The 26,930-nt window shown below is 37.6% G+C and overlaps 1 protein-coding gene across 7 annotated transcripts in view; it reads left to right on the top strand.

Annotated features, from left to right (window-relative positions):
• The window catches only part of grid2 (glutamate receptor, ionotropic, delta 2), a 1,093,502-nt gene that overhangs the window by 628,211 nt on the left and 438,361 nt on the right, over positions 1-26,930 (top strand). For all 7 annotated transcript variants that reach the window (XR_009062687.1, XR_009062690.1, XR_009062688.1 and 4 more), the window contains exon 4: positions 8,439-8,644. Coding sequence is in view for 3 of the 7 variants with exons in the window: in XM_057831225.1 (XP_057687208.1) it covers positions 8,439-8,644 (206 nt within the window). In the remaining 4 variants the exon portion in view is untranslated. The remainder of the gene's footprint in view (positions 1-8,438; positions 8,645-26,930) is intronic.

Here is a 26,930-nt window from a genome sequence, read left to right as displayed (position 1 = left end):
GATCAGCAATACTTTATATATTTTTGCATCATTTGGACAAACCAGATTTCTTTTTTTTTTTTTTTAAATAAAATTTGCTTTATTTTTTATTGGCTCCCTCTCTTCTTCTGACGAGTGTGCCAGTGAACATCACTGGGAAATTGTGCACTGACAAAGGATCCATGTCATTTAATGGTTCTATTTAATTTACAACACAAGTTTTGATGAAAATGTGTTTTTCATTGATTTATTTAATTTTTACTCAGTTCTTTTGGAATTAAATATTTAGGGACCGAAAGTCCCAACTCTACGGTTTTATGTACTTGTTGTTAGATGTTTTACTGAATTTACCTTTCCCAAAGAAAAATATTGTCTGAATCAATAAGACCAGACATTTATATTGCGTAGAAAGCTTCTTTGTGTAATGTAGCTCATATAAAGTGTTTACTGCACAGACGGAATCCTTTGTTCATTGGCTCCAAGCATTCACTTTTAGCATGTTTTATGACTAAAATATATTTGTGTTCTTTCCAGTCCTTTGTGCTTGCTATAAAATGATCCTACCCTCCCATTTCCACTTCCGTTATGATACTCAGGCAGATAATGGCTATCTACCATTGTTAGAGAAGACACTGTTGGTAGCTTATGCTGCCAATATGACATGTTGAGCACTGGTGATATCCTCGGGTTCTTTGCGCAAGAAGCAGGGTTCACACTGGGCCTTTTGTCATCCAGCTGTACCATAGAATCGGAAATTGATTTCATTGTATAAAAGTGAAGTATGTGTCTACTGAATATACTCATATTACTCCATTCACTCCATATTCACAGTCTGCACATGGCTCCTTAATATGGTAATTCACGCATGTAACTTGTGACGCCCCTGCTTCATTCTTTAGTTACCACGCTATTAAATACACATCTAGAATTTTTATTTCTTATTTTATACTCAAAGAACTACTACACCGTAATCAAATCTCAAACTAAGACGCCGATCGATCGGGTCCGATCACGTCATTTTCAAAGTATCGGAATCGGCAAAAAAATATCGGACATGCCTTTTTTTAATATATATATATATTTTTTTAATTGTTTTCTAATTGTATTTAACGCGTTAACGGCGGTAATTAAATTTTTTTTAGTTAATCACGTTAAAATATTTAACGCAATTAAAGCATGCGCTGCACGACCCACTCACACATTGATGCGTTCAATTTTTAATGGCGCCGTTTTACCCTATTTATAGAGCTAAAACGTAGCGTAAAATGAGTAGAGAGAATTTTGGCATCCTTTGGAGCCTTTTTTTAATTGGCTAAAGCCTTACAATCCCTCACTCTACAATTAGAAATATCGTGGGAAGCAATGTGGGGAAGAAAGGTAGTAGTTGATCTTTTTCTTAACACCCTATGTTATTTCCCAACGCAGAGAAGATATATCAATTGGTGCCACTACGCACAGTCATGGTTGCACTTCCCATCATGCATTTGGGCAGAACAGTTAAATGGCTACAGTATCATTTACTGAAAGCTCAACAAATACACTAGATGGCAATATTTAGTCACAATATACAAAGTCACATTTATCCTCTAAGAATTACAAGTCTTTCTATCCGTGGATCCCTCTCACAGAAAGAATGTTAATAATGTAAATGCCATCTTGAGGATTTATTGTCATAATAAACAAATACAGTACTTATGTACTGTATGTTGAATGTATATATTCGTCCGAGTTTTATTCATTTTTTTCTTAATGCATTGCCAAAATGTATATGATCGGGAAAAATTATCGGGAATGATTGGAATTGAATCGGGAGCAAAAAAAAAAAAGCAATCGGATCGGGAAATATCGGGATCGACAGATACTCAAACTAAGACGATCGGGATCGGATCAGGAGCAAAAACACATGATCGGAACAACCCTAGTTATAACCCATATTTAGAATTTTAAGGAACATATGCATGAAAATTTGGCATTTTAAGTACAATGGTACCTCGATATACAATCGCGACACACGATCTTTTCAACATCTGAAGTAAAATTTGACTCGCCATTTGTTTCTACATCCGACGACATGCTCAAAATACGACGACTTATTACAGCGCCACAGTTTCTTTTCCCCCACAAAACGGACACACGGCAGATTTTCTTGTGAGAAAAATCAACATGGCTTCCAAAAATGTTATTTCGGGTGGTGAAAAAAAAGGAAAAAGGTAACGCTTACCATTGAAATGAAGATGGAAATGATCGAAAAAATATTAGCGTGGTGTGCGCGTCCGTGAACTGGCTTGACAATACGGCCGTTTCAACGGTCCTCCTCCGAGCTCACTTCGCCAGTCTTTATAAGTTAAGATGACAATTATTGTTGTGGTAACATCGCCAAAGAAATCGCCAGCTTAGTCAGGTTTTTAATCATTTATTTCAAAACTTGTGCAACACAACACGCCAACTGTCCGCTGCAGTTGACGCCAAAAACAACAGGACATTAAAAGTCAATGTAAAATCTCTACCACACGTACCTATCTCAGCCGCGCTGTGTATTCAGGTACAGACCGCAAAACACATCCGCCACATTAGAATCCAATTCATTACATTACTACAGGAATTATGATTATTATTCTCATTTTTATTTATAATTTATTTGTTTTGCTATCTGTAATTGCCATTTGTAATGGTACCAGGAGTATTTATTAAGGATTTAATGTCATAGGCGGAGTTTGACTTTTGGGGCTGGGGGGGGCACAACATGTTAATGACCCCGAAATGCAGAGTCAACAATAAACTTACAAGAATATATATTTATATTAATAAGTTGAAAATGAGCGTTTTTTTGTTTCCCATCATTCTTGAGGGGAATTCGAAATAAGGCTGCTTAGGACAGCTATACTTTTTGCCAAGATCATCCATTGAATATGGTCGGCATGCCGGTGTCGTGCCAATGTGGTTACCCCCGTCAAAAATTGAATCCCCTGGGCGGAGCCACTGTGTTGCATTGATTTGCTTGATTTCCATGTTTTGGTGATGTAGTTATCTACGAGGTTTTAAAACATGGCCCTTCCATTAAAAAAAAAAAAAAAAAAAAACGTAAAATACGTACTAAACGTAAAATAAAGCAATGCTTTACTGTTTTACTCGTAGGATGACCTATAACTGTTATTACAGAAATTCTAGTCCCGTATGGAGTTTCTCCAGTTTAATAAATGTCGATGTCCAAAATATATTACTGTGGTTCTTTTGTAGCTTCAATTAATTGTTTAAGTCGACATAACTCATTACTAATGTGTGTGTGTATGCGCTCTCGTGGCCAGGGGATACAATTTTTGATGGGGGTAACTACATTGGCAAGACACTGGTGGTGGCTCTGTTGTACAATTAGCGTCTTTAGTGGGGCAAATTGAAACTCCGCTCACCATTTTGACGGTGGTCTGTTGCTTTTCAATGTCCGCATTTTCAATCTTTGGTTCTTGCTCAGTAGTTTTTGTCGCTTTTTAAAGCTTAGGTTTGAAAAAATTACGTATTGCCTCGTCAGTCCTTGGGTGGTTTTGGCTATGCAAAGCAAATGACCATCTAAGGTGCTAGTCACATGATCTGTTCGAAAAATAATTTTGACCCATTATAAGATATCTTTTTTTCATTTCATTCATTTATGTTGTTTGTTTTAGTGTTTTAAAACTTTTATAGACACTATTTTACCGGAAAAGTAAATTAAATGCAATGAAACTTTTAGGCCACTAGGGGTGTCTGGTCTCCCTGGCTCCCATTTAACTCCTCCTATGTTTAGTGTAGGTTTTTGTGCTGTGGAACAAATTAATGTAATTATAATGTATTCTTATGGGGAAATCCTGCTCGACATACGACAATTTCGACTGACAAATAAGGTCCTGGAATGAATTAACTTCGTATGTAGCTTACCACTGTATTCAATATTGGTTAGTGTTTGGGTGTGATTGTTTTTCCCTTTTTACTACAGGCAGCAGTAAACTCTTTTTTAATACACTTCACAACATGACAGTTAACAGTGCCAAAGGTTTGACACTGCAGCATAGTTTAGTAAGTCATGACATTGTTGACTTACACTTAAAGAGTAATTATCTATACTAAGAGCTATTTGTATGTTAACAGAATGAGGATAAAAGTGTTGGTTTATTTACTGCTTCAATGCCTCAGTACTTAATGAGGTACATGCAGGTCAAGGTAATTCTAATTTAGATATTTTGGTTGATATCCCCTGCTAATGATGTTGGAGGATGCACGTGTGTGTGTGTCGCAATATATGTTTTTGTGTGTCTTACCTAATTGTCCTGTCTACGTTAAACACAAGTTGACACCGTCATTTAGAGGACCAAATCCACAGTTTTTCTTTGTATTTTTATAAAAATTCAGGATAGCAGCAGAAAATATGTAGGGAAAAAATGTGATGATGAACAGAGCTTTCCGCACTAACCTCCAGCTCCCAATGACTAATCAGCTTATTTTTTAATTGTTCAGTATTATGTTTAAAAAAAAAAAAAATGCCAGTTTTCTCCATTGGCAGATGGATTACACTCAAAGGATGAACTTTTAATAACACAAAGAAGGATTGACTTGAAGTAATAAGTAGTGAAAGCAGCATATAGCCTCCAGTAAAGCGCCCATGAAGAAAGACATTCACCAAGACTGCAGAGATACCCATTCAAAGCCAGAATGTGCTGGCAAAAAGATCAAAAATTCATTCAGATTCTGTTGAGATGTGATAGGAAATATACGAGAGCAGTTTGGTACATGTGTCTATGATGATCAGTGTTGTCAAAGATTACTTGAAAAAGTAATTTAATTACTGATTACCAGTGTTGGGAGTAACGCCGTTATAAATAATGCCGTTACGTAACGGCGTTATTTTTTTCAGTAACGGGATAATCTAACTACCGTAATTTTCGCACTATAAGGCACACCTGACTATAAGCCGCCACCCACCAAATGTAACACAAAAACGGCATTTGTTCATAGATAAGCCGCACAGGACTATAAGCCGCATCTGTCCTCACTGTATTATAGGATGTTTACACCAAAAGATAAGACCAAATGAAACACGATGAAGCTTTGAACCAATTGGTTGCAAAGCTTCAAGAAGCTTCATTTGGCCATCACTGCTTCCTTTGGGGAGACGGTCAACCTCTTCTGCCATCTGCTGTCAACACTGTGGTCACCAAACATGCCTCCTAGCATGTATTGCAACGCTACAAATGTAAATAACAATCTAAATTTATGTTCAGTGCTAATTATTTCTTCAGTTACTGTTCCAGTTGTTTCATTAATTGCTAGTTATGGTATTTGGTAACCCTTTATTTGACAGTGGTGCCTTGAGACTGTCATTAAACAATCAATTATGACATGACACTGTCATGAGCATTAATGAATGCTTATAACAGATGTCATTTAGTGTCATCCGGCAAATTATCTCACTTTTGAATGGATGAAAAAGATCCGAGCTGGACATAAATGGAGTTAGGAACAAAATTTCATAATAATAATTCATGTTATAATAATGACGGTCTTAAGACAGTCTTATGACACCGCTGTCAAATATATTTATGGTATATAAATATCAAACAAACAATTAATGAAACAACTGGAACAGTAACTGAATAAATAATTAGCATAGAACTTAATTTTGATTGTTATATACATCTGTAGCGCTGCAATGCTTGCTAGGAGGGATGTGCTGCCTATTAATCCAAATAAATCAGAATATAAGCCGCAATGGACTATAAACCGCATGATTCAAAATGAAGGCAGAAAGTAGCGGCTTATAGTCCGAAAATTACGGTAATTACTTTTTCCGCCGTTACAACGCTGTTACCGTTACTGACTGTCAAAAGTGGTGCGTTACTTACTCTGAATAAATTGAAGAAACTACCAGCCGTGTCGAGTGGACTCTCTGCTCTGTTGATTTGTCATCCAAGACTTGGGGTGCGTTCAGGTTCGAGAATAGCGCACGTACTTCTGACTCCAAGCTGTTTGTCCCTGCTCATTCAATTAGACAATGCTTTCCAAAGTTTGGTAACGTTTCTGTGTTTGCTACACCTGATGCTAGCCTTGTTCCCATCTCCCACTGTCAGCCAGCAATAAATCTGCTTCCATCTTGAGGACGGCAGACGCTTTGAAGGTGACGTGAATGGCGTACCGCAAGCAGGCTATTTTTAGACCGTGACGTCGCATCGTAAAGCGGAAGTAAAGCCGAAGTGGGACATTATAGACCCACCCTCGCATAGACCCAACGTAAAAAGTGCTACTTTTCTCCGGTAATCTTTCAAAAACGAACATGCCGATCACGCATTGCTTTTTTGGAACTTCGAAACTAAAGCCATCTCTTTAACTGAACATTTTTTATGTTCTTCCACATCTTTGCCAGTCAATTTGGCACCAGGCACATCATTTTCGGAGAGAATTGGTAGGTTTAGCTCTGTAAACATCTCCTTCGTACACTATTTCCATTCATTTCCTATTAGGGACAAACGGTGGCTTGTCCCTACTTAGCAACAGTAGCTAATGTCATGAATATTAATGAGCAGAAGTGACGTGTTGCTTGTGGTACGCCATTGTCGGGAAACGAGCCTACCTGAATGCAGCCCCTCAAGAGATGTGATGGAAGTGATTGTGATTGGCTGAGGGTTAGAGTCATGTGTCGTGGTAAGCCAATCAGAGCCGGTGATTTCACAAGCAAACCGGAACAGCACGTGCGGCAAACACACACACGCAAAACAGATGCACAGGGTCGGGATGGCAGAGCATTCAGAAGAAAAATTGTCCTTTAAGAGGTGGCGATATAGACACTATTTTAAGTTTGTCGAAATTAAAGGAAGTAACCTGCATGTAATGTGTAATTTATGTCCCAGGGCAAAGCTTTTGTCGACATCGGTGGTAAGCAATTCAAATCTGCTGAAGCACTTAACAAATTAACAACCTGTCTGTTCTTCTCTATTCCACTGACTCAAATACTGCTCAGAAAATTTCAAATTCTTTGACATACAACAAGTTCTTTTTAAAGTAACGGAAATAGTTACTTTCCCTGGTAACTAGTTACTTTTACTATAGAGTAATTCAGTTACTAATTCAGTTACTTTTTGGAAGAAGTAGTGAGTAATGTAACTAATTACTTTTTTAAAGTAACATGCCCAACACTGCTGATTACTGATTACGCCTCAAAAAAGTAATCTAGTTACTTTACTGATTACTTCATTATCAAAGTAACTAAGTTACTTTGAAATTAATCTATCAGTTACTTTTTACCCATTTTTCTCCCTTTGCCACCTCAACATAAGAATGACAACAGAAAAATGTCATCACATGTAATTGACTTTCCGATAGCTGAATTTAAAGGGGAATATCAGAATTTCGCGCTAGCTTAGCCACTCTGGAGCCCTGAAACTAACAAATATCTGACAAACTGCTTGGAATTTGTTGAAATCAACTCCACCGACCAATTAAACCCTGCTAACTCTTAAGATTAAGCCTAATGTCAAAACTTCTGAATTTTGGGTTATGGTTAACAGCATATCAGAGCCAATGTAAAAACAATGCAAATTGACTGCACAAAATTGTAAAGGTGGTGGCAGTCGCGGATGCGCGTGCATAACCCGGAAGGACTCCTCTCAACGCACACGCGGTCAATTTGGCCACAAAACGTGGTGGCAACCAAGCACTTTACACTCAATCGGACTTACAACACATCCCACAGATGCTAAACGAACACATCACCTCACGGCATAAATGTGCAACACGCATATGAAGTAAACAAAGCTTGCCAACTTGGAGCGATGACTGCCCGTCGTTGCTACGGCAAAGCTACGAAATTGCCGCGCATGTAGGGGTCCAACGTTTTGCTGATACCCTCCAGAATGAAGGAAAAATACTCACCTTCATTCATGGATATCCACAGATCCACATTTTCTCGCAACGTTTCAACACTCGGCTCGAATGTGTGTCCCACGACACATGCAACGCGGGACCAAACCAGGAAATAGCTAAGAGGTTGTCATGGTAACACGTACCGGGAACCTTTTATTTTAGCATTTTCTATTCAAAATGCTCTTCGTACATGACTACAATATTCTTCATTTTACATACATTATGAGGCAATGAAAAAATAGTAACGCAGATACACTAAGGAAACTAACTTTAATCAGATTACTGGTGTAGAAAAATGAACGCGTTAGATTACTCGTTACTAAAAAAAAGTAATCAGATTACAGTAACATGTTAGTAACGCGTTACTGACAACACTGATGATGATAGACATGGCTTACCTATAAACCGAATGAGCACAAGTGCTACTGAAAATAAATGGATGGATCATTGATTATTGTCTATATTTACCCTGCAACTTTCTGGCTAGCAATCATTTCAACAAAAGGCAGATGAGATGGCTTTAGCCGACATCGGTGACCAAAATCATGACCTCAACTCTACCCTTCTTCCACCAGATATCCGCGGTATTGAGGAATTCCTGGACCACGCCTCCCACCAGGGAATGGACGTGTCCCTCCAAAAGGTGGAGTCCAATGTGAACATGATGATCACCAGTCTGTTCAGAACCATGCGAGTGGAAGAGCTGCACCGCTACAGGGACACGCTACGCAGAGCTGTACTCTTCATGAGTCCGGCCACTGCCAAGGCATTTATCTCTGAGGTAAAACCTTTTTTTTCATCCTCTGATCTCAATATGTCAACTCTCGCTGGTTTCACCTGTCTAAAACACCTGTCCGAATCCTGGTCTCATACCAAAAAGTTTAGCGTTTTTTTTTTTTTTTTTTTTAAATATGAAAAATTTGTCCAAACATGTTACAGCACTTTTTCCAGAAGTGTTGCAATGTATAAAACGTATACATTTTTGTATCTTTTGGCGATACTATTTATTAGTATAGTATTTCTGGATTATTTTGTTACTTTTTAGCCCTTAAAACTAGATTGACCGGAATATAAGACGGTGTTTTTTGCATTGAAATAAGACTGAAAAGAGGGGGTCGTCTTATATTCGCGGTCTCGACATTATACCCATTCACGATGCTAGATGGCGCCAGATATCATTGAAACGATGTTCTGTCATGACAAATCTCAGCTACTCTCCCCATTCACGACGCTAGATGGCGCCAGATATCATTGAAGCGATGTTCTGTCATGATAGATCTCAGCTACTCTCAAGTTAAACCAGTTTGCATTATTTTATTGCAATGTTTTTCCTTATTCAGATTTGTTTCAAGACTACAGCTACAGCTAGACTTCACTTTGATGGTTAATGCAGTTATTACAATTTTGTTGTTTTATCACAATAGATTGGTTTATTTACATTTCAAAAACCAGAAGCCATTCATTTACGAATGTGATTGCACTTTAGTTTACATATTTAAATGTTCAGATATTAAGATTTGAATGAGACAAAATAACATGCTTTTTCTCTCAAATATAGTGTGATAAACATTGTTTCGGATGTACTGTAATTATTTTCTGTATAAAATTAATTTGGTGTTCAAAAAGTCTTTTTTTTTTCAAACTTGAGTCTTGAAAAAGAGGGGGTCGTCTTATAATCAGGGCCGTCTTATATTCGGGCCAATACGGTATAAATGAGTCCTGAATTATATTGGGAAAAATTAACATTGCAATATACTGTATATGGCCAAAGCTCCACACTTGATTTTTTCATTGGTTGCACTGGTGTGCCTTACTTTTTTCTGAGGGTGCACCAGCACAAAGTTTAGGCGCACCCACGTTTTTTTTATTGCAACACCTTTAATGCCATACTTTTAATCACTCTACATAACATTCGTACAATTCATATGAGTGAGTCCACTCAAATTCACTCACACTTTGACGCTCATGCTGCTCACAACAGCCTCTAGACCAGTGGTCCCCAATTTTTTTTTGCAGTACAGATCGATGTTATGTGGGCTTTCTTTTTCGCGGACCGGCAATGTGTGACAGAAAATTATAGTAAATTTAAAATAACTCGATGGGGCTACAAACTATTATTAAGTGCAGAGAAAATTTAACTCACCATACACTGAATCAAACTTTTTTAACAGCGGCCTCGCCTAAAACTTAAATGGTAAATATTCGCGGTCGCAAGCATAATGAGTTCTTCTTCAATCGTGAAAGGTTTCTTGGCTTTAGCAATACAGTTCACCATGAGGTATGATGATTTCAGTGCATTTGCTTTTGTTACCTCATTTGCTAGCTTTTAGCCACTTATTATGCAGAATGGACTTGGTTGTAGTTTCTTCTTCTGGCCCACCAAGTGGCCTTTTCCCCGTAAAAAATCTGCACAAAGACGTCGCCGCCTGCAACACACAGCCAATAGCAGCTAACGTCACTGTTTACATTTAATAACGTTGGGCTGGTATAGGTGTGCAAAAACCCCAGTAATTGCGGCTGACCACTAGATGACGACCGACAAATCTTTACTCGGATTAGTTTATAGAACAGACAGGGATATTGATTTGTCAAAAGCCACAGGCCAGATTACGGTCGTTAACAAATGATTTATTATTTCTCTAGGTTCCCGTAGCAAATGCGCCACGGATCGGTACCAGTCCGTGGCCCGGTGGTTGGGGATCAGTGCTCTAGACAATGAAGATTGACTAAACGATGATTGACACATTTGTGCGTTTGAGCTTAGAGTTACAGAGCCTTCAAAAACCTGTCAATCATCGTTAACTTTAACTAGACAAGCATGAAGCAGAAAAAAATATATTTTTCAATTAAAAACCCTATCTTTTTCACCCAATTCCAACCCTCTGAAAAATGGCGCGATCGGCCCGATTTCCGACCACGTTGTTACGATCCGCGAACGCGGAAAACAAGATTGGACCAAAGAGCAGACAAGAAACAGAGGGAATAGTAAAAGGGGTTTTTAATACAACTAAAAAACACGCGATCGCGGAAAAAGGGAGGATAACAAAAGGAGTCCGTGACAAGAGGTCGACGGGGATCAAAAAACACTAAACTAAGCGGTGGGCAGCGAGCCAACAAGATAACAAAAATAATCACACTCAATACCTGCACAAGGTAGAGGAATCACCGAACGAAAAAACAGCTGACGCATATACAAGCAAATCCAACGAGCCTCGAAAGTACTGGTGTCAAATGGCGAACAGCAAGCAAATATCTCGGCAACGTTGGCTTGGATCGCCGGCGTTATATACAACTGTTGAGTTGCTGGAATTAGCCGCAGGTGCGATGATGGGAACGCCCACACCGCCGGCTCTGTAATGGAAAACAAAATCTAACCAGCAGCAGAATGTGACACACGTAATGTGATCGGGACATTCCTTCTTCTTTTTCATTTCCTTTCAGCTTTTCCCATCAGGATTCGCCACAGCAAATCAGTTGCATCCATCTAACCCTGTCCTCTGAATCCTCTGCTCCCACACAAACTACCTTCATGTCCTCATTAACTACATCCATAAACCTCCTCTTTGGTCGTCCTCTAGACCTCCTGTATGGCATGTCGAAAATCAGCATCCTTTTGCCAATATACTCACTATCTCTCCTCTGGACATAACCAAACCATCTCAGTCTGGCCTCTCTGACTTAATCTCCAAATCTTCTAACTTGCGCTATCCCTCTAATATGCTAAAAAGTAACAAAATAATCCATAAATACACTGGCATTGTCCAGAGGTTAAAAAATATATACATTTTTTACTCTGCAACACTTCCGGAAAAAGCGGAAGTACAGTAAAAAGTACAGTTCTCAGTTTTCAGTATCGAATTGGGACTCGGTATCAGCAGATTCTCTAAATCAGTTGACTCGGACTCCAGTGTAAAAACACAGTATATGATCGGGACCTCCCTAATAAAAACATTGAAAAACATTCATAAAATCCAAATTAATTAATAGATAAATTATGAACAGAATTTCTTCCACCTTTTTATTCAGTGGACGGGCCAAAAGTCTGCTTAATATTATCTGGCTTTTACCTTTGCGATCTTCTCCGTCTAAACAATCCAACCCGTTCACTTCGCTCTACCACTATTCTTCCCCTCTCCGTCCCCCGTGTCCGCCTCTCCACCTTTGGTTCCAGAGCTTTTAGTCATTGCGCCCCCCAGCTCTGGAACTCCCTACCCCCTGATCTTCGCAGCATGTCTACCCTATCACTTTTCAAATCTAGACTGAAAACACACCTGTTCACTCTTTCTTACCCACCATAACCCCTAGCTTTGTTATATTTTTTTACTTCTTTTTATTGTACTTTTAATTTTTTATCCTTTTAATACCTTTTTATCGTACTGTGATTCCATGTCTCTTGTGAAGCGTCTTTGTGTGTTTTGAAAAGCGCTCTAGAAATAAAATGTATTATTATTACTTATTATTATTACTTCAGCTTAATGTGGTTCTTTTTCTTTTATTTTGTTTATTTTAATTATTACGATTATTACTATTATTATTATTGCCTATTTGCATGCGCATAGACAACATCAAAATTGGAAAGATGCGTAGTGTTATACATTGGGGTCATGAACAACCATACATTACACGACTCAGTGACATCGTCATGTTTGTGCTGAAGCCCGAGTATGCTTTCCGACTTGGACAAGAATGGACGGGTCACTTTTTAATCCACGGCACGCCTAGATTCACATTCACAACAATGGCCAGCAAAGAGCAATAAAGAAACCTAGCATCCAAATTTTAGTAATGTGGTAAGAACCGAAAGTACTTGGAAAAAACCCTGAAAGGAACTTGTGAACGTTGAAGTGCATGTGCCAACAAATTGTGCTTTTGTAGTTAAATATGTATTTATTACATTTCTACAAGACTTACAAAAATATATATAATGGATAACAAATGTGTCTGAATAGTATTACGGTAATATATTCTCTGTAGATTTGTGCCTAAACCCAAAGCCAAATCCATTAATTGCATTAATAATGAATTAATTGCATTAAAGCATGATTATTGCTAGCTCTTCTGCACTTACACAAACACAATTAGGAATTTCCATTTGCTCCACAACATAGACGATATAGAAGTCATGCTTGAAAGCAGTGGGCTTGCATGTTAGTTATGGATTCATAATTTGAATTTTTAATCCCACATGACACATCTTCATCTCCGTTTAATTAAAACTGACCTCTGTAAGACCAATAACAGGCTAATTTGAATGGAGGTGTGATGTAGTGGGGGGTGTAACGTTTGTCTTTTGAGGAAAGTATGTTCTATAGTAATGCAATTAACAGTATGAAATACTAAGAGCTTAATTTTTGTAGACAGCGGAGCTGCATTCAAGTATAAAGACTGGTACAACTTTATTTTCAAAAGCCTTTCTGGCCCTGTTCAGGAATTTGCTGGGTGTTCCAGCGTAGCGAGGGTGTGTCCTTGAAGATACACCAGGTGGATTGATAGCTTGATGGTGAATCATCAATCAACTATTTATGTGTCAGACATTTTATTCATGGATATGACGACAGAAGAATCATTGTTCAATTGAATGCACTGAACACATTATCAATATTATAGTGTAGTTTTAAATTGTTCCACTGGCTGGCACGCAACTATTGGGAAGAGACTGATGATGAACAGTTAACTGGCTACGCTTACATGGACAAAATGTCCTAAACTCAATCGGTTTTCGGATATAAATTATGATCACATGCACTGTTTTCATTAATAATAAAAAATACCGTAATTTCCCGAATATAAGGCGCACCCGTGTATAACCCGTGTATAATTTTACAAATTTACTTGTAAAATCTAGGGAAAATTATTGTTCCCGTGTATAACGCGCACCCTAATTTTAGCACCAATAAATAGAACAATATAAGATAACAGAGTTCGTGTACAGATACAGAAATGTCATTTTACTGACTGGTGAAACACAGCACAAGCATAGCACATTGGTAGTTCAAAACATTACCGTAAACTGACGATATGTACGGTAATAATATGATTTGACAACTTCTCCAACTTAACAAAATCCAGGAGAAAATAAAACAGATATAACTTTTCTTTTAAAGGCTGCTGTATAACATGCTCGTTTCATCATAATGAATAAATGTTTCTTCCTTGGATTGATACGGTAAAATAAAAGTGAGGATTGAAATCGGAAAGAGCGCATCGCTGTAGACTAACAAAAGGAACTATTGTTATTTGGGTTTAAGTTTCCCGAGGGACAGATATAGTTGACGGACACAGGAAGTCTGTGTTGTGTTACGTTTGTTATGGTCAAAGTTGCAATAAACGTTGACTCAAATGAGTTCAAGAAACTAAATTATGTGCTTTGAGTGAAAAAAGCAGAATTTAACAAAGACGAAATCATTTGACCAATCAGTGAAGTTTTACCGAAACAAAATGGTGACGTCATGTACCGTAATGGTCGGCAACGGATCGCCGCATATGTTTTCTTCAACACATAATGGGCGTGTTAATACAAAAAAAAATCTGTCTTTATATATGTATATATATATATATATATATATATATATATATAGCTGTCTCTATCCCTGTACCTGTGTATAATGCGCGTTGATTTTGGGAAAAAAAAGTGCGCGTTATATTCGGAAATTACAGTATTGATCTGGTTAGGACTTGCACTTTCGGTCGAAACAAAATATTTTGACATGTGCAGATTGACCAAATATACTAGCAATAGTAGTACAGTGGTAACTCTACATACGTATTTAATTTGTTCCAGGACCTAGGTTCTAAATTGAAATGGTCGTATGTCAAGCGGGATTTTCCCAAAAGAATACCTTATAATTTGATTAATTCATTCGACAGTCCAAAAGCCTATGCTAAATCCTTCATAAATACTGCAGATAAAATTCCAAATAGTAATTACAAGTAGCAAAATAAATAAATTAGAAATACAAATCGGAATAATAATAATATAATGATAATCTAACGAATCAGGTAACGAATGTGGTGGTTGTATTTTGCATGCTGTTCCTGAAGAGACTGACGAGAGAGTGAGAGAGATGTGTTTTTGGGTTTGGGTTTTTTCTTTCACTTTTCATGTTCTGTTGTTGTTGGTGTCAGCCACGGCGAACAGTAGCCATGTTGTGGTGGACAAGTTCTGAAAAAAATGATTAAAAACCTGACGAAGCTGACGGCTTCCTTGCCAATGTTACAATAATAATAATTGTCACCTTAACTTATAAAGACTGGCGAACTCAGGTTGGAGGAGGAACGTCGAGATCGTAGTCATATTCCATCATTTCCATCTTAATTTCAATGGTAAGCGTCACCATTTTCCTTTTTTCAAAATCAGCATTTATCTTCTTGGGACCCATGTTTATTTTTTTCACAAGAAAATGCGTCGTGCTACAGTCTTGCGGGAAAACAATGAAACTGCGACCCTGTTGTAAATAGTCATATTTCGAGCTTTGCTTCACTGTGGCTCTTGCCGTGATCAGTAGAAAATACGGATTACAGAAAATCACACCTTACAAGTTGCTTTATTGTAGTAAACACAAACACGACAACATCTGCGTGTGTTTTCATATCTTTTTCCATGCATGCCAACCAATGCAGTACTCACAACAAGCTGTAATGACTTCTGTTTCAACAAAATATCGCTCTGTCCATTTATACATGAAACGTTAGCGTTATTTTGTTATGTATTTTTCCTATTTTTCTACCTGAAAGTGTCACGTGGCTGGGGGCAAGGAGGACCCAATTGCCGAGAAACACGGGGTGGCGAGGCAGAGTGGCAGTGAATTAAAAAAAAATGATTGAATGATAACTACAGAAAAACAAAAACAAAGTACAAACAAAAACCAAGGGGACCAAACAAAACATATCAAAACTTACAAATTTAGGGATCCAAGTATAACCAGGGCAAGAACATTGACGGTGCAGACGCTTGGATACACATATGGATTGACAATGACCCATCAAGAACTGAACATAAACTTGGAGCTTAAATACACAGACAAGGGGTAACAAGAAAATGAGACATGGGTGGTTGATACAAGAGGGAGCGGATTGGTCGAGACACCAGGACAACAGGTGAAATCAATGGGTAATCACAGTGACAAGACACACTAGGGCAAAATCTTAACAAAACTCGACTCAAGGCATGACATCAAGTCTTTCAAAAAAGTTATGATCTTTTAATATCTGCAGCAACGTTTTCATCTCGGATACAAATCAGTTTAGTCTTGCACCTACCCTGTCTTCCGCTTTTTCTGCTTCTACTAGCTTGGTGACGATGGTTTGTTCCAAAATGTGGGACTTAATTTTTTTTTCGTTTGCTGAAAGGATTATCAATTGACACAAACCCCCCCTCTCATGCAGAATAGAATCTTCATCAGAATGGATGGTGTCAAAATATTTCGAATAGGGTGCGTACATAGAGTGTTTTTATTTCAATCAGACTTTTGATCCAAATAATAGTGTCCATGTAAATGCATCCACCGTGACTGGAGATAAATATTGTACATGAGTCATAAATATACAGTATTCAAGTCACCAGCAGGGACAGTCGTTTTATGAAGGTCTCCAATTATGTTGTCTATGACAATGCTGCAGTCACAAACACTTAAGACTATGAGAATAACATCTTTCATTGGCGGCGAATGGAACTGTCAATGTCCATATGAGAAGAACAAAGCAGCTTTTACAAAAAAAACTGTTTGTAGATTTTAAATGATCTACTCCCAATCTAAATGTGTTTACTGTTACTTTGAACATAATCATAATGTATGTAACATTTTCTGTATTTTTTTTCTTTGGGGGGGTAGTCTAATGAACCATATGGTTCTTCATCATGTCAAAAGATAAAGACATGGTCGTCTGTTGGCATGGAACAGCCTGTTCTGGTAAATTCCATTACAATGCTTTAATTTGGTGAGCGTGTGAAGGCAGAACTGATTGAACAAAGGGCATGTCGTCTCAAGGTTATTCGCACATGCCACAGAAAGATGTTTTAATAAACGATTTTGTGTTTTGTTTTGTTCTAACTTCAAGAGAAAGCCAAGCCTTGTACCTGTTCTTGCATGAAGACCAAAGCACACAAGGTCAAAGTTCCAGCAGATTTCTTTACAAAGCTCGTCTCTCAAACAAGTGTTGTGACACTTCAATTACCTGCCAGAATGCCAATGTACGTGCCCTGTTGAACGCCGTGGCTGCATTGTTGATGTAACCTCCAGATGGTCCATTGCAGAGAGCCCCGTAGAAATAATTATTGACTGCTACATCTTTTCATACGTTTTCATAGAACCATATAAACAACCATTTACTAACGATAACTCACTCCTTGCACTTTAATTCATTGAGCTCTTTCCAAGGCAGGAAGTTCAGGAAAAAAGGGGCAGTAGACTCAGGTTTCTTTGAAGTGTCAGGAGCTTGCAATCATATGATCAAACAATATCCGATGGATTGATCGTCCATCCCACGGCTTGCAAAAATGACACCCCTCTGACATAGTAGTGTTTGTGGGATCATTTGTTGCAGAGATAGGCCATTATGCTCCTATACAAATCCATTAGATGTCAACTGAAAAGTGTCTCAACAAATGACTTCAACAGAAAAGAAAGCTGAGCAACAAAGGCAACTAAACAGTGACAGATCAGCATTAGCCGCATGATTCATTATTTGCGCAATTTGGATGTGGCTGTTCGCAAAATTACACAGTGCCGAGAGACTGGCATGTTAGATTAGATTACACAAATAATTTGGAGGGCAATAAAACATGGTTGCTGTCATTTTGAGTGATTTAACAGATCTAATAAACACTTTAGAAAGGAGAATCAATCAAACAAAATTGCAACAATAAAAAATAGTGTTTAAAGCACATACACTTTTGGTTCACTTCAAAACACTGATGTTGGCTACTTCCTTTATCCATTTTAAACATTAGCACATATCTTACATATGTGCTTAACATATCTTAGCCTCATTGACATCATGGGTGAGCTGGTGCCTAACCCATATCCATGTAGAAAGACAGTTGCAACATTCTCTGATCTCGCTGCGGGTGGTCACGTGGTTCACGTAGGCCTGAATAGTTCCAGGCACAAGTGATAATTGCGACATTTATGGTAAAAAAAAAAAAAAAAAGATAAAATCATGTATCTAAGTACAGTCCCCGACAAAAGTCTTGTCGCTTATCCATTTTGTAGAAACAATTGCTAATAACCTTACTCTTAGTTATTCAATTGGTTTCAGAAATGGCTCATATGAAAGCTAAGACCCTCCCAAATGATGTTGAATGTACAAAAATATATTTGTTTCACTAAAAAAATATGTATCATTTAATGAAGACATAAAGGTCAAATTTTGGCAAGACAAAAGTTTAGTCGCCTGCAGAAAGTAGTGTGAAAATTGAACAAAAAATTTACTTCAAATACAAAAATATGTATAACATAGTAGTGGTGCTGTGAGATCCAAATTTCATATTTTGTATGACTTCCATGGGCTTGAAGGACTGCATCCATGCGGCTCGGCAAGGATTCATATAATTTATTGATGAAGTCATCAAGAACATCAAAGAAAGCAGTCTTGCATGCCTCCCAGAGTTCATCAACATTCTTGGGTTTTGTCTTCCATGCTTCCTATTTCATCCTCCCCCAGAAATGCTCAATGATGTTCATGTCTGGTGACTGGGCTGGCCAGTCCTGGAGGATTTTGATCTTCTTTGCCTTGAGGAACTTTGAAGTAGAGATTGAAGTATGCCATGGAGCACCATCCTCCTGCAGAATTTGTCCCTTTTTATGGTTAGGCATGTAAGAGGCAGCTAAGATTTATTGATATTTCAGACTATTTATGTAGCCTTCCACGCTGCAGATCTCTCGCACACCCCCATACTGGATGTAACCCCAGACCATGATTTTGCCACCACCGAACTTCACTGTTTTTTGAGTGAATCTCTGACCCATGTAAGCTCCAGTAAGTTTCCTCCAATATTTGGGGTGACTGTGGTGTAATTCAATGGAAAAATCCACCTTTTTCCACTTTTACAGCATTCATCCTTTTGACAGGCTGTGGGCCTTGGCAAATGCCACGCATGGGTTTTTGATTGTCTTTTGTTTAATGCTGGTTTCTGGGCACTGATTCGACCATGGAGGCCATTTCTAGATAGATTTTGACAGACTGTTCTGGTTGACACAAGGTTCATGTGACCAGGTCTTGTGGAGCTCTGATGCAGTGGAAAAAGATCAAGATTCCTCCAGGACTGGCCAGCCCAGTAACCAGACATGAACATCATTGAGCATGTCTGGGGTAGGATGAAAGAGGAAGCATGGAAGACGAAACCCAAGAATGTTGATAAACTCTGGGAGGCATGCAAGATTGCTTTCTTTGATGTTCTTGATGACTTCATTAATAAATTGTATGAATCCTTGCCGAACCGCATGGATGCAGTCATTCAAGCCCATGGAAATCATACAAAATATTAAATTTGGATCTCACAGCACCACTACTTAATTCGCTTGTTATGTAACAAATTTTTGTATTTGAAGTACATTTTTTGTTCAATTTTCACACTACTTTCTGTAGGTGACAAAACTATTGTCTTGCCAAAATTTGACCTTTATGTCTTCATTAAATGATAAATCTTTTTTCAGTAAAACAAATATATTTTTGTACATTCAACATCAATTGGGAGGGTCTTAGCTTTCATATGAGCAATTTCTGAAACCAATTGAATCATTAAAAGTCAGGTTATTAGCAATTGTTTTTACAAAATGGATAAGCGACAAGACTTTTGTCAGGGACTGTACATGTTTGATTATGTCATTGGGGTCCGCCTTCGTCAAAGGTATGAAACTTTACTACTACTAGTGTATTGATCTCGTTCATAATGAGCCCCGTATTCAATATAAAGTGGTACCTTGGTACCTTGACATACGATCGCATCGACATACAATGGCGTACCGCACGCAGGCTATTTTTAGACCGTGACGTTGCATCGTAAAGCGGAAGTAAAGCCGAAGTGGGACATTATAGACCCGCCCTCGCATAGACTTAACGTAATTTGTGCTACTTTTCGCCGGTAATCTTTCAAAAACGAACATGCCGATCACGCATTGCTTTTTTGGAACTTGTAGAAACGACTCTAGACATTACGACACATGAAGGATGTTTCTTCTTACGTTTCCGGAAACCAAAAACTCGGGAGGAAAAAATGTGAAGACCGAATCAACTTGCGCGGACTTTAACACCAGCTCGGTGAATCCATTCACATTTCATATGCAATAAACATTATGTTGGGTTGGCATGGTCTTTCAGAGGACAAAGACGTAAGCCATTTTTATATTTTTAACTTATTCTTTTAGCGTAACGTAGTGCTGTACTGCTTCTGTCTGACAATGAATGACCTGAATAAAATTACAATGGTATCTGACTGCCACTGTTACCCTTTCTGTTATATATAACAACTTTAGTAAGGGGGAAGTGTAAATAAATTATAGGATTAAGATGTGTTATCAATGAAAAAATTAAAAGTGTTCGTTGGCTGTCACTGAGTAGCATTTGCGATCGCTACACAAAGCTAACTAAATTACACCCAAGAATGGTAAGAGACGTAGGACAACCAGAGGATATATAAGAAAGACAGGGCTGATGGTAAAGGATAGCTTGTTGAAACTGGAGAATGTCATTGTCAGTCGCGTCGATAAAAAAGCGAAACCTATGCTTAGGTCGGCTCGTTTTTTTCGTCTTTTTCAGCCATCGACACTCAAGCCATCTCTTTAACTGGACATTTGTATGTTCTTCCACATCTTTGCCAGTGAATTTGGCACCAGGCACATCATTTTCGGAGAGAATTGGTAGGTTTAGCTCTGTAAACATCTCCTTCGTGCACGATTTCCATTCATTTCCTATTAGGGACAAACGGTGACTTGTCCCTACTTAGCAACAGTAGCTAACGTCATGAATATTAATGAGCGGAAGTGACGTGTACATCCGACTGAAAATGCGTTATTTGCCTCGATATACAGTATGACAACATGCTCAAAATACGATGACTTATGGCAGCGTCGCACCATTTTATCCCGCAAGACGGATGTGTGGCGAATTTTCTTGTGAGATAAACCAACATGGGTCCCACAAAGGTTAGTGCAGATGGTGAATAAAGGAAAAATATTACACTTAAAACTGAAATTAAGAAGGAAATGATAGAAAAATATGAGCATGGTGTGCGTGAACTAGCTGGACAATATGGCCGTTTTCCTCCGAACTCTGATCGCCGGTCTGTATAAGTTAAAGTGACAATAAAAACGCTTTTCTGACGCAACGCAAGTTCTGATTTATTATATTTATTATTATTGTAACATCGGCAAGGAAGTTGCCAGCTTTGTCAGGTTTTCAATCATTTATTTCAGAACTTGCAACACGGCTACCTTCCGCCATAGCCGATGCTAACAACAATGTGGAAAAAAAGTTTAAAAACTTCCTATTCCAATGCATCTCTCTCGTCAGTCATACAGTGCATTCAGGAACAGCAGGCAAAACACAACGGACGCATTAGAAACAGATTCACTACATTATTATTATTAATTTATTATGTCATTCTTATTCTGATTTGTATTTATAATTTATTTGTTTTGCTATGTGTAATTGTTCCAACAGTATTTGTTAAGGATTAAGTGTATGTTTTTGGGCTGTGGAACAAATTAATCAAATTATAATGTATTCTTATAGGAAAAATCCCGCTCGACATAGGACAATTTCGACTTACAAACCAGGTCCCGGAACAAATTACATTCATATTTAGACCAGGTACCACTATATTATATGTTGTATATGTCTGCAACCTACTTGAAGCTAATTTGGTTGATTTAGTTAAAATAAAAATAGTATATTCAGTTAATTAAATGTACCTACAATAAAGGTATTATTGTACATATATGTTCCAATAGGTAAAACACAAGATGAACCAAATCTGACTTGGCCTTAATATGTTTTTTAGTTCACCACGGCATCAAAACTCATGTGGCATTTAAAATGCAAAGAAGTGGGGAAGATATTAATGTTGCCATTTGATATCAAGGCATTAGAATATTTAAAAACAACACTGCCGTTTCAGGACAACTTCCTCTTCAAGTGACATTTTTGTTTATTTATTTTTACTTGAAGGAATATCAGGCACGGTCCCATTCCAAAGATGACAAGCGTCAAAAAATAAACATGAAGAAAAATACTCTGTGTGAGATATGTTGAATAATACATTGCATGGATATATTGCCCCATTTTTTTCTTAAATGTATTTATTAATTTAATCTTACAATTTAATTACTTTTATTAGTATTACGACAAAATATGAACCCAGAATCCTTGTTTACTCAGTTAAAAGCAGGGGTGAAAGTGGCTAGAATTTCTTGCCGGAACTTCCCGACGTGAAGGTCGCCACGGAGCCAGAAATTTTATTGATTTTTTTTTTTTTTTTTTTTTTTTTAATCGACAAGTTAAGACATTAACATAAAGTAATACATTTTTGAATGAGATTTTTTTACCCTGCCTTTTTTTTTTTTTTTTTGACCCTAACTCTTAAAAGAATCGGAATCAAGAATCGTTTGGAACCGGAATCGAAACATGGAATCGGAACCGGAATCGTTCAATTTCAAACGATGCCCAACCCTACTTACAGGTGCAATCAGTTGATTGCAGTCAGGGTCTTCTGGTTTCCTCGTTGGTTAAACTGCCTGTGCTGGATCATTTGAAACAAAGATCAGGACCCACGGCGGCCCTTGAGGACCGATTTGCTCACCCCTCCTATGTAGTATTAGTGCCCATTACGTCAATCGCGATTGACCAGTCGATCGCAACGCTAGTGTGGGTAGTTCGTGGCATACATTTTTTGTTTTGTTTTGTTTAAATGCACATAGTTAATAATGTTGTGTAAGCGTTTTTTTTTTAAACAACCCTCCAGCTGTTAATGTAGATCGCAGGAGGTTGTCTCCTTCAAAAGTAGATCTTGGAGCAAAAAACTATGAGCACCCCTGGTATACAGTATGCCACATTAACAAAGTTGCTGTCATCCTCGGGGAGGTGCTTGCATCCAAATGACAGTCTTCTTGCAGACTGTCATGTTATCTCCTGGTGACTGTCGATAGTGTAATAGGGTCAACGCTCAGCGTCAAATAGGCTTCCTCCCAGGGGGCCCGGCGGGAAATAGATGGAAGACAGGATCGAATAATTGAGAAGGCGGCACATAATAATCTGTGTTTAAGGTCAGACATCTTGCAGTCCCAGTTTTCTTTTTTTTTTTTTTCTTTTTTTTTTTTGCCTTGCTGATCATTTTGAAGCATGCATATATATAAGGGCTGTCAAAATTATCGCGTTAACGAGCGGCAATTTTTAAAAATTAATCCCATTAAAATATTTGACGCAATTAACGCACAAATGCCCCGCTCAAACAGATTAAAATGACAGCATAGTGAAAGGTGTACTTGTTGTGTTTTTCGGAGTTTTGCCGCACTCTACTGGCGCCTCGGTGCAACTGATTTTATAGGCTTCAGCACCCATGAGCATTGTGTAAGTAATTATTGACATCAACAATGGCGGGCTACTAGTTTACTTTTTTTATTTAAAATTTTAAAAATTTTATTAAAACGAAAACATGAAGAGGGGTTTTAATACAAAATTTCTATAACTTTTACTAACATTTATCTTTTAAGAACTACAAGTCTTTCTATCCATGGATCGCTTTAACAGAATGTTAATAATGGTAATGCCATCTTGTTGATTTGTTGTTATAATAAAGAAATACAGTACTTATGTACCGTATGTTGAATGTATATATCCATCTTCTGTCTTATCTTTCCATTCCAACAATAATTTACAGAAAAATATGGCATATTTTATAGATGGTTTGAATTGCGATTAATTGCGATTAATTACGATCAATTAATTTTTAAGATGTAATTAACTCGATTAAAAATTTTAATCGTTTGACACCCCTAATGTATATATCAATATACTGTATATTTGTTAACTTACCGTATTGGCCCGAATGTAAGACAGTGTTTTTTGCATTGAAATAAGAATAAGAAAAAGAAGGGTGTAATTTTATATTCCCGGTCTAGAAATTATACCCATTCACGACGCTAGATAACGCCAGATATCATTGAAGCGATGTTCTGTTAGGACAGATCTCAGCTACTAGTTTAACCAGATTGCATTATTTTATTGCAATGTTTTTCCTTATTAAGATTTTTTTCAAGAATACAGTTAAAGTTAGACTTCACTTTGATGGTTAATGCAGTTATTGCAATTTTGTTGTTTTATCACAATAGATTGGTTTATTTACATTTCAAAAACCAGAAGCCATTCATTTACGAATGTGATTGCCCTTTGGTTTACATATTTAAATGTTCAGATATTAAGATTTGAATGAGGCAAAATAACATGTTTTTTCTCTCAAAAATATTGTTATAATCATTTGTTTCAAATGTACTATAATTATTTTCTGTATAAAAATTAATTTGGTGTTCAAAAAGTCTTTTTTCAAACTTGAGTCTTGAAAAAGAGGGGGTCGCCTTATAATCATGGCCATATTATATATTCTTATAGTCTTATATTCGGGCCAATACGGTATTTATTACGGTATTCATCCGCATCTGCAAGTCCTCCTTAAATGAAGTTCAAAATCTGTTTATTCCTTAGAGGTTGGAAATTGCTTGTTCATGTTGCATGAAGGTGAGGAACTACTGAACTTCAGCCTGGATTGTTGTTATTGTTGTCCTTATCATTATTATGATTTCACAAAGTATTTTGTTAATCATATCAATCAAGAAATTATGAAGTAATTGTTAGCAGTATAAATTACTCATGAGTTTATTATGATGCTGTTTGACTATTACGGTGTTTTGACACCACCACCACCACAAAAAATAAAAAATAATACAAAAATGTAGGAGGTGCTACATTCTACATTTACTCTGTATACAATCATATTGCAACTAATCCTCAAGCCCGCAGATGTCTCGACTAGAGAAGTCTTTTGGGCACTCCGTCAAAATGATTAAATTGTTTGAAACGGCATCATGCCAATGTTAATATCAGTGCAATGCCAAGAAAAGGAATGTACTGCAAATTCAACTTCCAGAAGCATTTAAACAATCTCTCCTGGGATGTTTAGATGGATTAAAAGCAATTAAAAATGTGATTGCTGTTTTAACAGCATAATAATTTAAACTATTTAAATTGTTATAATTGCACCTGTTTTCATCTATTATTTCCCCTAACATGAGACAAAAGTATCGTTCTTGAAAGAGAGAGAGAGGGTGAGGGAACCAACTTGCCATTTTTGTCAGAGTACCCTTCATTATTATTATGATGGTGTTTTGAGCTGGACTGTATTCCATCTGACTTTGGGACAATCGCAGGGCACATAAAGACGAACCACAATTCAATCTGTCAATCCCACCTGGAGGCAATGTTTTTGTTTATTTTATTTTTTCAAGAGGGGACAGAGAAAACAGACCGGAGCGACAAAAAATTCAATAAATAAATGAAAACAGTATCACTAACACAACTTTACTATTATTTAGGTGGATTTCAGTCAGTGGAAGTAGCTATCGCCCAATCGCATAGCCCCGCCCCCTTGGAAAACTTTGACGGAACAAGGCTCTGTCAAATTCTCTCAGTGACAGTGACTGAGTGAACGAACGATTTATGGATGATTGCGTTAGTTCAAATTTCTGAATTTGCACTACCACAGCTGGCAATAGAGCTGTTTTTAAAAAAATGAATTTTGTCTAGAAGCAAATAGAGAGGGTTGCAGTTCAGGGTGTAACAAAATATAAATAATAAAAATAAAAAATATAAAATAATATATAATAATATACATAATATAAATTAATATATGTATATAAATAATAAATAGCGATATATCGTGATACTTTGTATCCCAAAAGGTTATTGATATGCTCCTGCCAAGAATCGAGATATCGTTTTAAAAAGGTGTCAATGTTAAAAAAAATTTTAAAAATTTAAAAAAAGGATCCAACAAGTTGCTATCAAAATCTTCCACTATAATAGTGTCTTAATTAACTTTATGGCTGCCATTGATGGCGCTCGACGCCCAATCCATTTAGACTGGGAGGGTCGAACAAACGTTCATTCGAAACCAGAGCATTCACAGTCGAGTTTGAGTTTGAGTCACTGCCTATTCATTTGGGAGATTCCTGGGCCACATCCTGGTCTGTAACCCAAAATCAACAGGAAGTGACTCAAAAAATGCCCCAAAATAAATAGGAACTTCAGGAAGTGAGTGATATTCAATAAGGTAATGATTTGAAGTGCCCCAAAATTACCTCATTGCCGAGCATTTGCTGCTACTGATGGCCATAGACGTTCTGGGAGGGTGGCAGCGAATGAACATTCGTTCATCCGCTGCCATCCCTCCCACTTCAAATGGATTGGATGTCTACTAGTGGTAAACTCATTCCAATTCACAACAGAAGCTTGCTTTTCTGTTTATTAGTCGTTTTGTAGAATATCTTAGGTTGATTTTCTGACCAATGTATCGATAATCGTTGCATCCCTATATCGTGAGATCATCGTTATCGTAAGCTTCGTATCGCAAATCGTATCGTATCGTGAGGTACCAAGAGGTTCCCACTCCTAGTTGCAGTATGCAGTGGCGCGGTATGTCCATGGTATTAAACTTTACAGAGAGGAGACCATTATTATAGTCGAGGCAAAATGCTACCACTCGCAACTTAAAAACGAGAAAAACCTCACTGGTCAAATATCTATCGAGCTATAACGTTATCTAGTATTTAAGGTTATGTGTGTTGTGTCAGATTTTTCTCCAGATGCTTTTGTGGCGATGAATAAGCAGACTTTTACATTCAGTTGGATTCTGTTGAAATTCGCCCCCCCGGCCAAGACGCACGGAAACAGCGACAGCCAAAACAAGTGCCGCTCGGCCCATGCTGCCCCCGCACGCGCCAACCGGGAAGGCAGAACTTCGCGCGTCCACCTCTGATATTAACCCTTTGTACTGACTCAATGTTCCAAAAGTTTGAAAA

The sequence above is a fragment of the Corythoichthys intestinalis genome, chromosome 3, assembly GCF_030265065.1.
Source record: "Corythoichthys intestinalis isolate RoL2023-P3 chromosome 3, ASM3026506v1, whole genome shotgun sequence".
In the NCBI taxonomy this organism is placed as follows: domain Eukaryota; kingdom Metazoa; phylum Chordata; class Actinopteri; order Syngnathiformes; family Syngnathidae; genus Corythoichthys; species Corythoichthys intestinalis.
The sequence above is the reverse complement of the archived record's forward strand: the minus strand, read 5'-3'. Positions and strand labels throughout refer to the sequence as shown.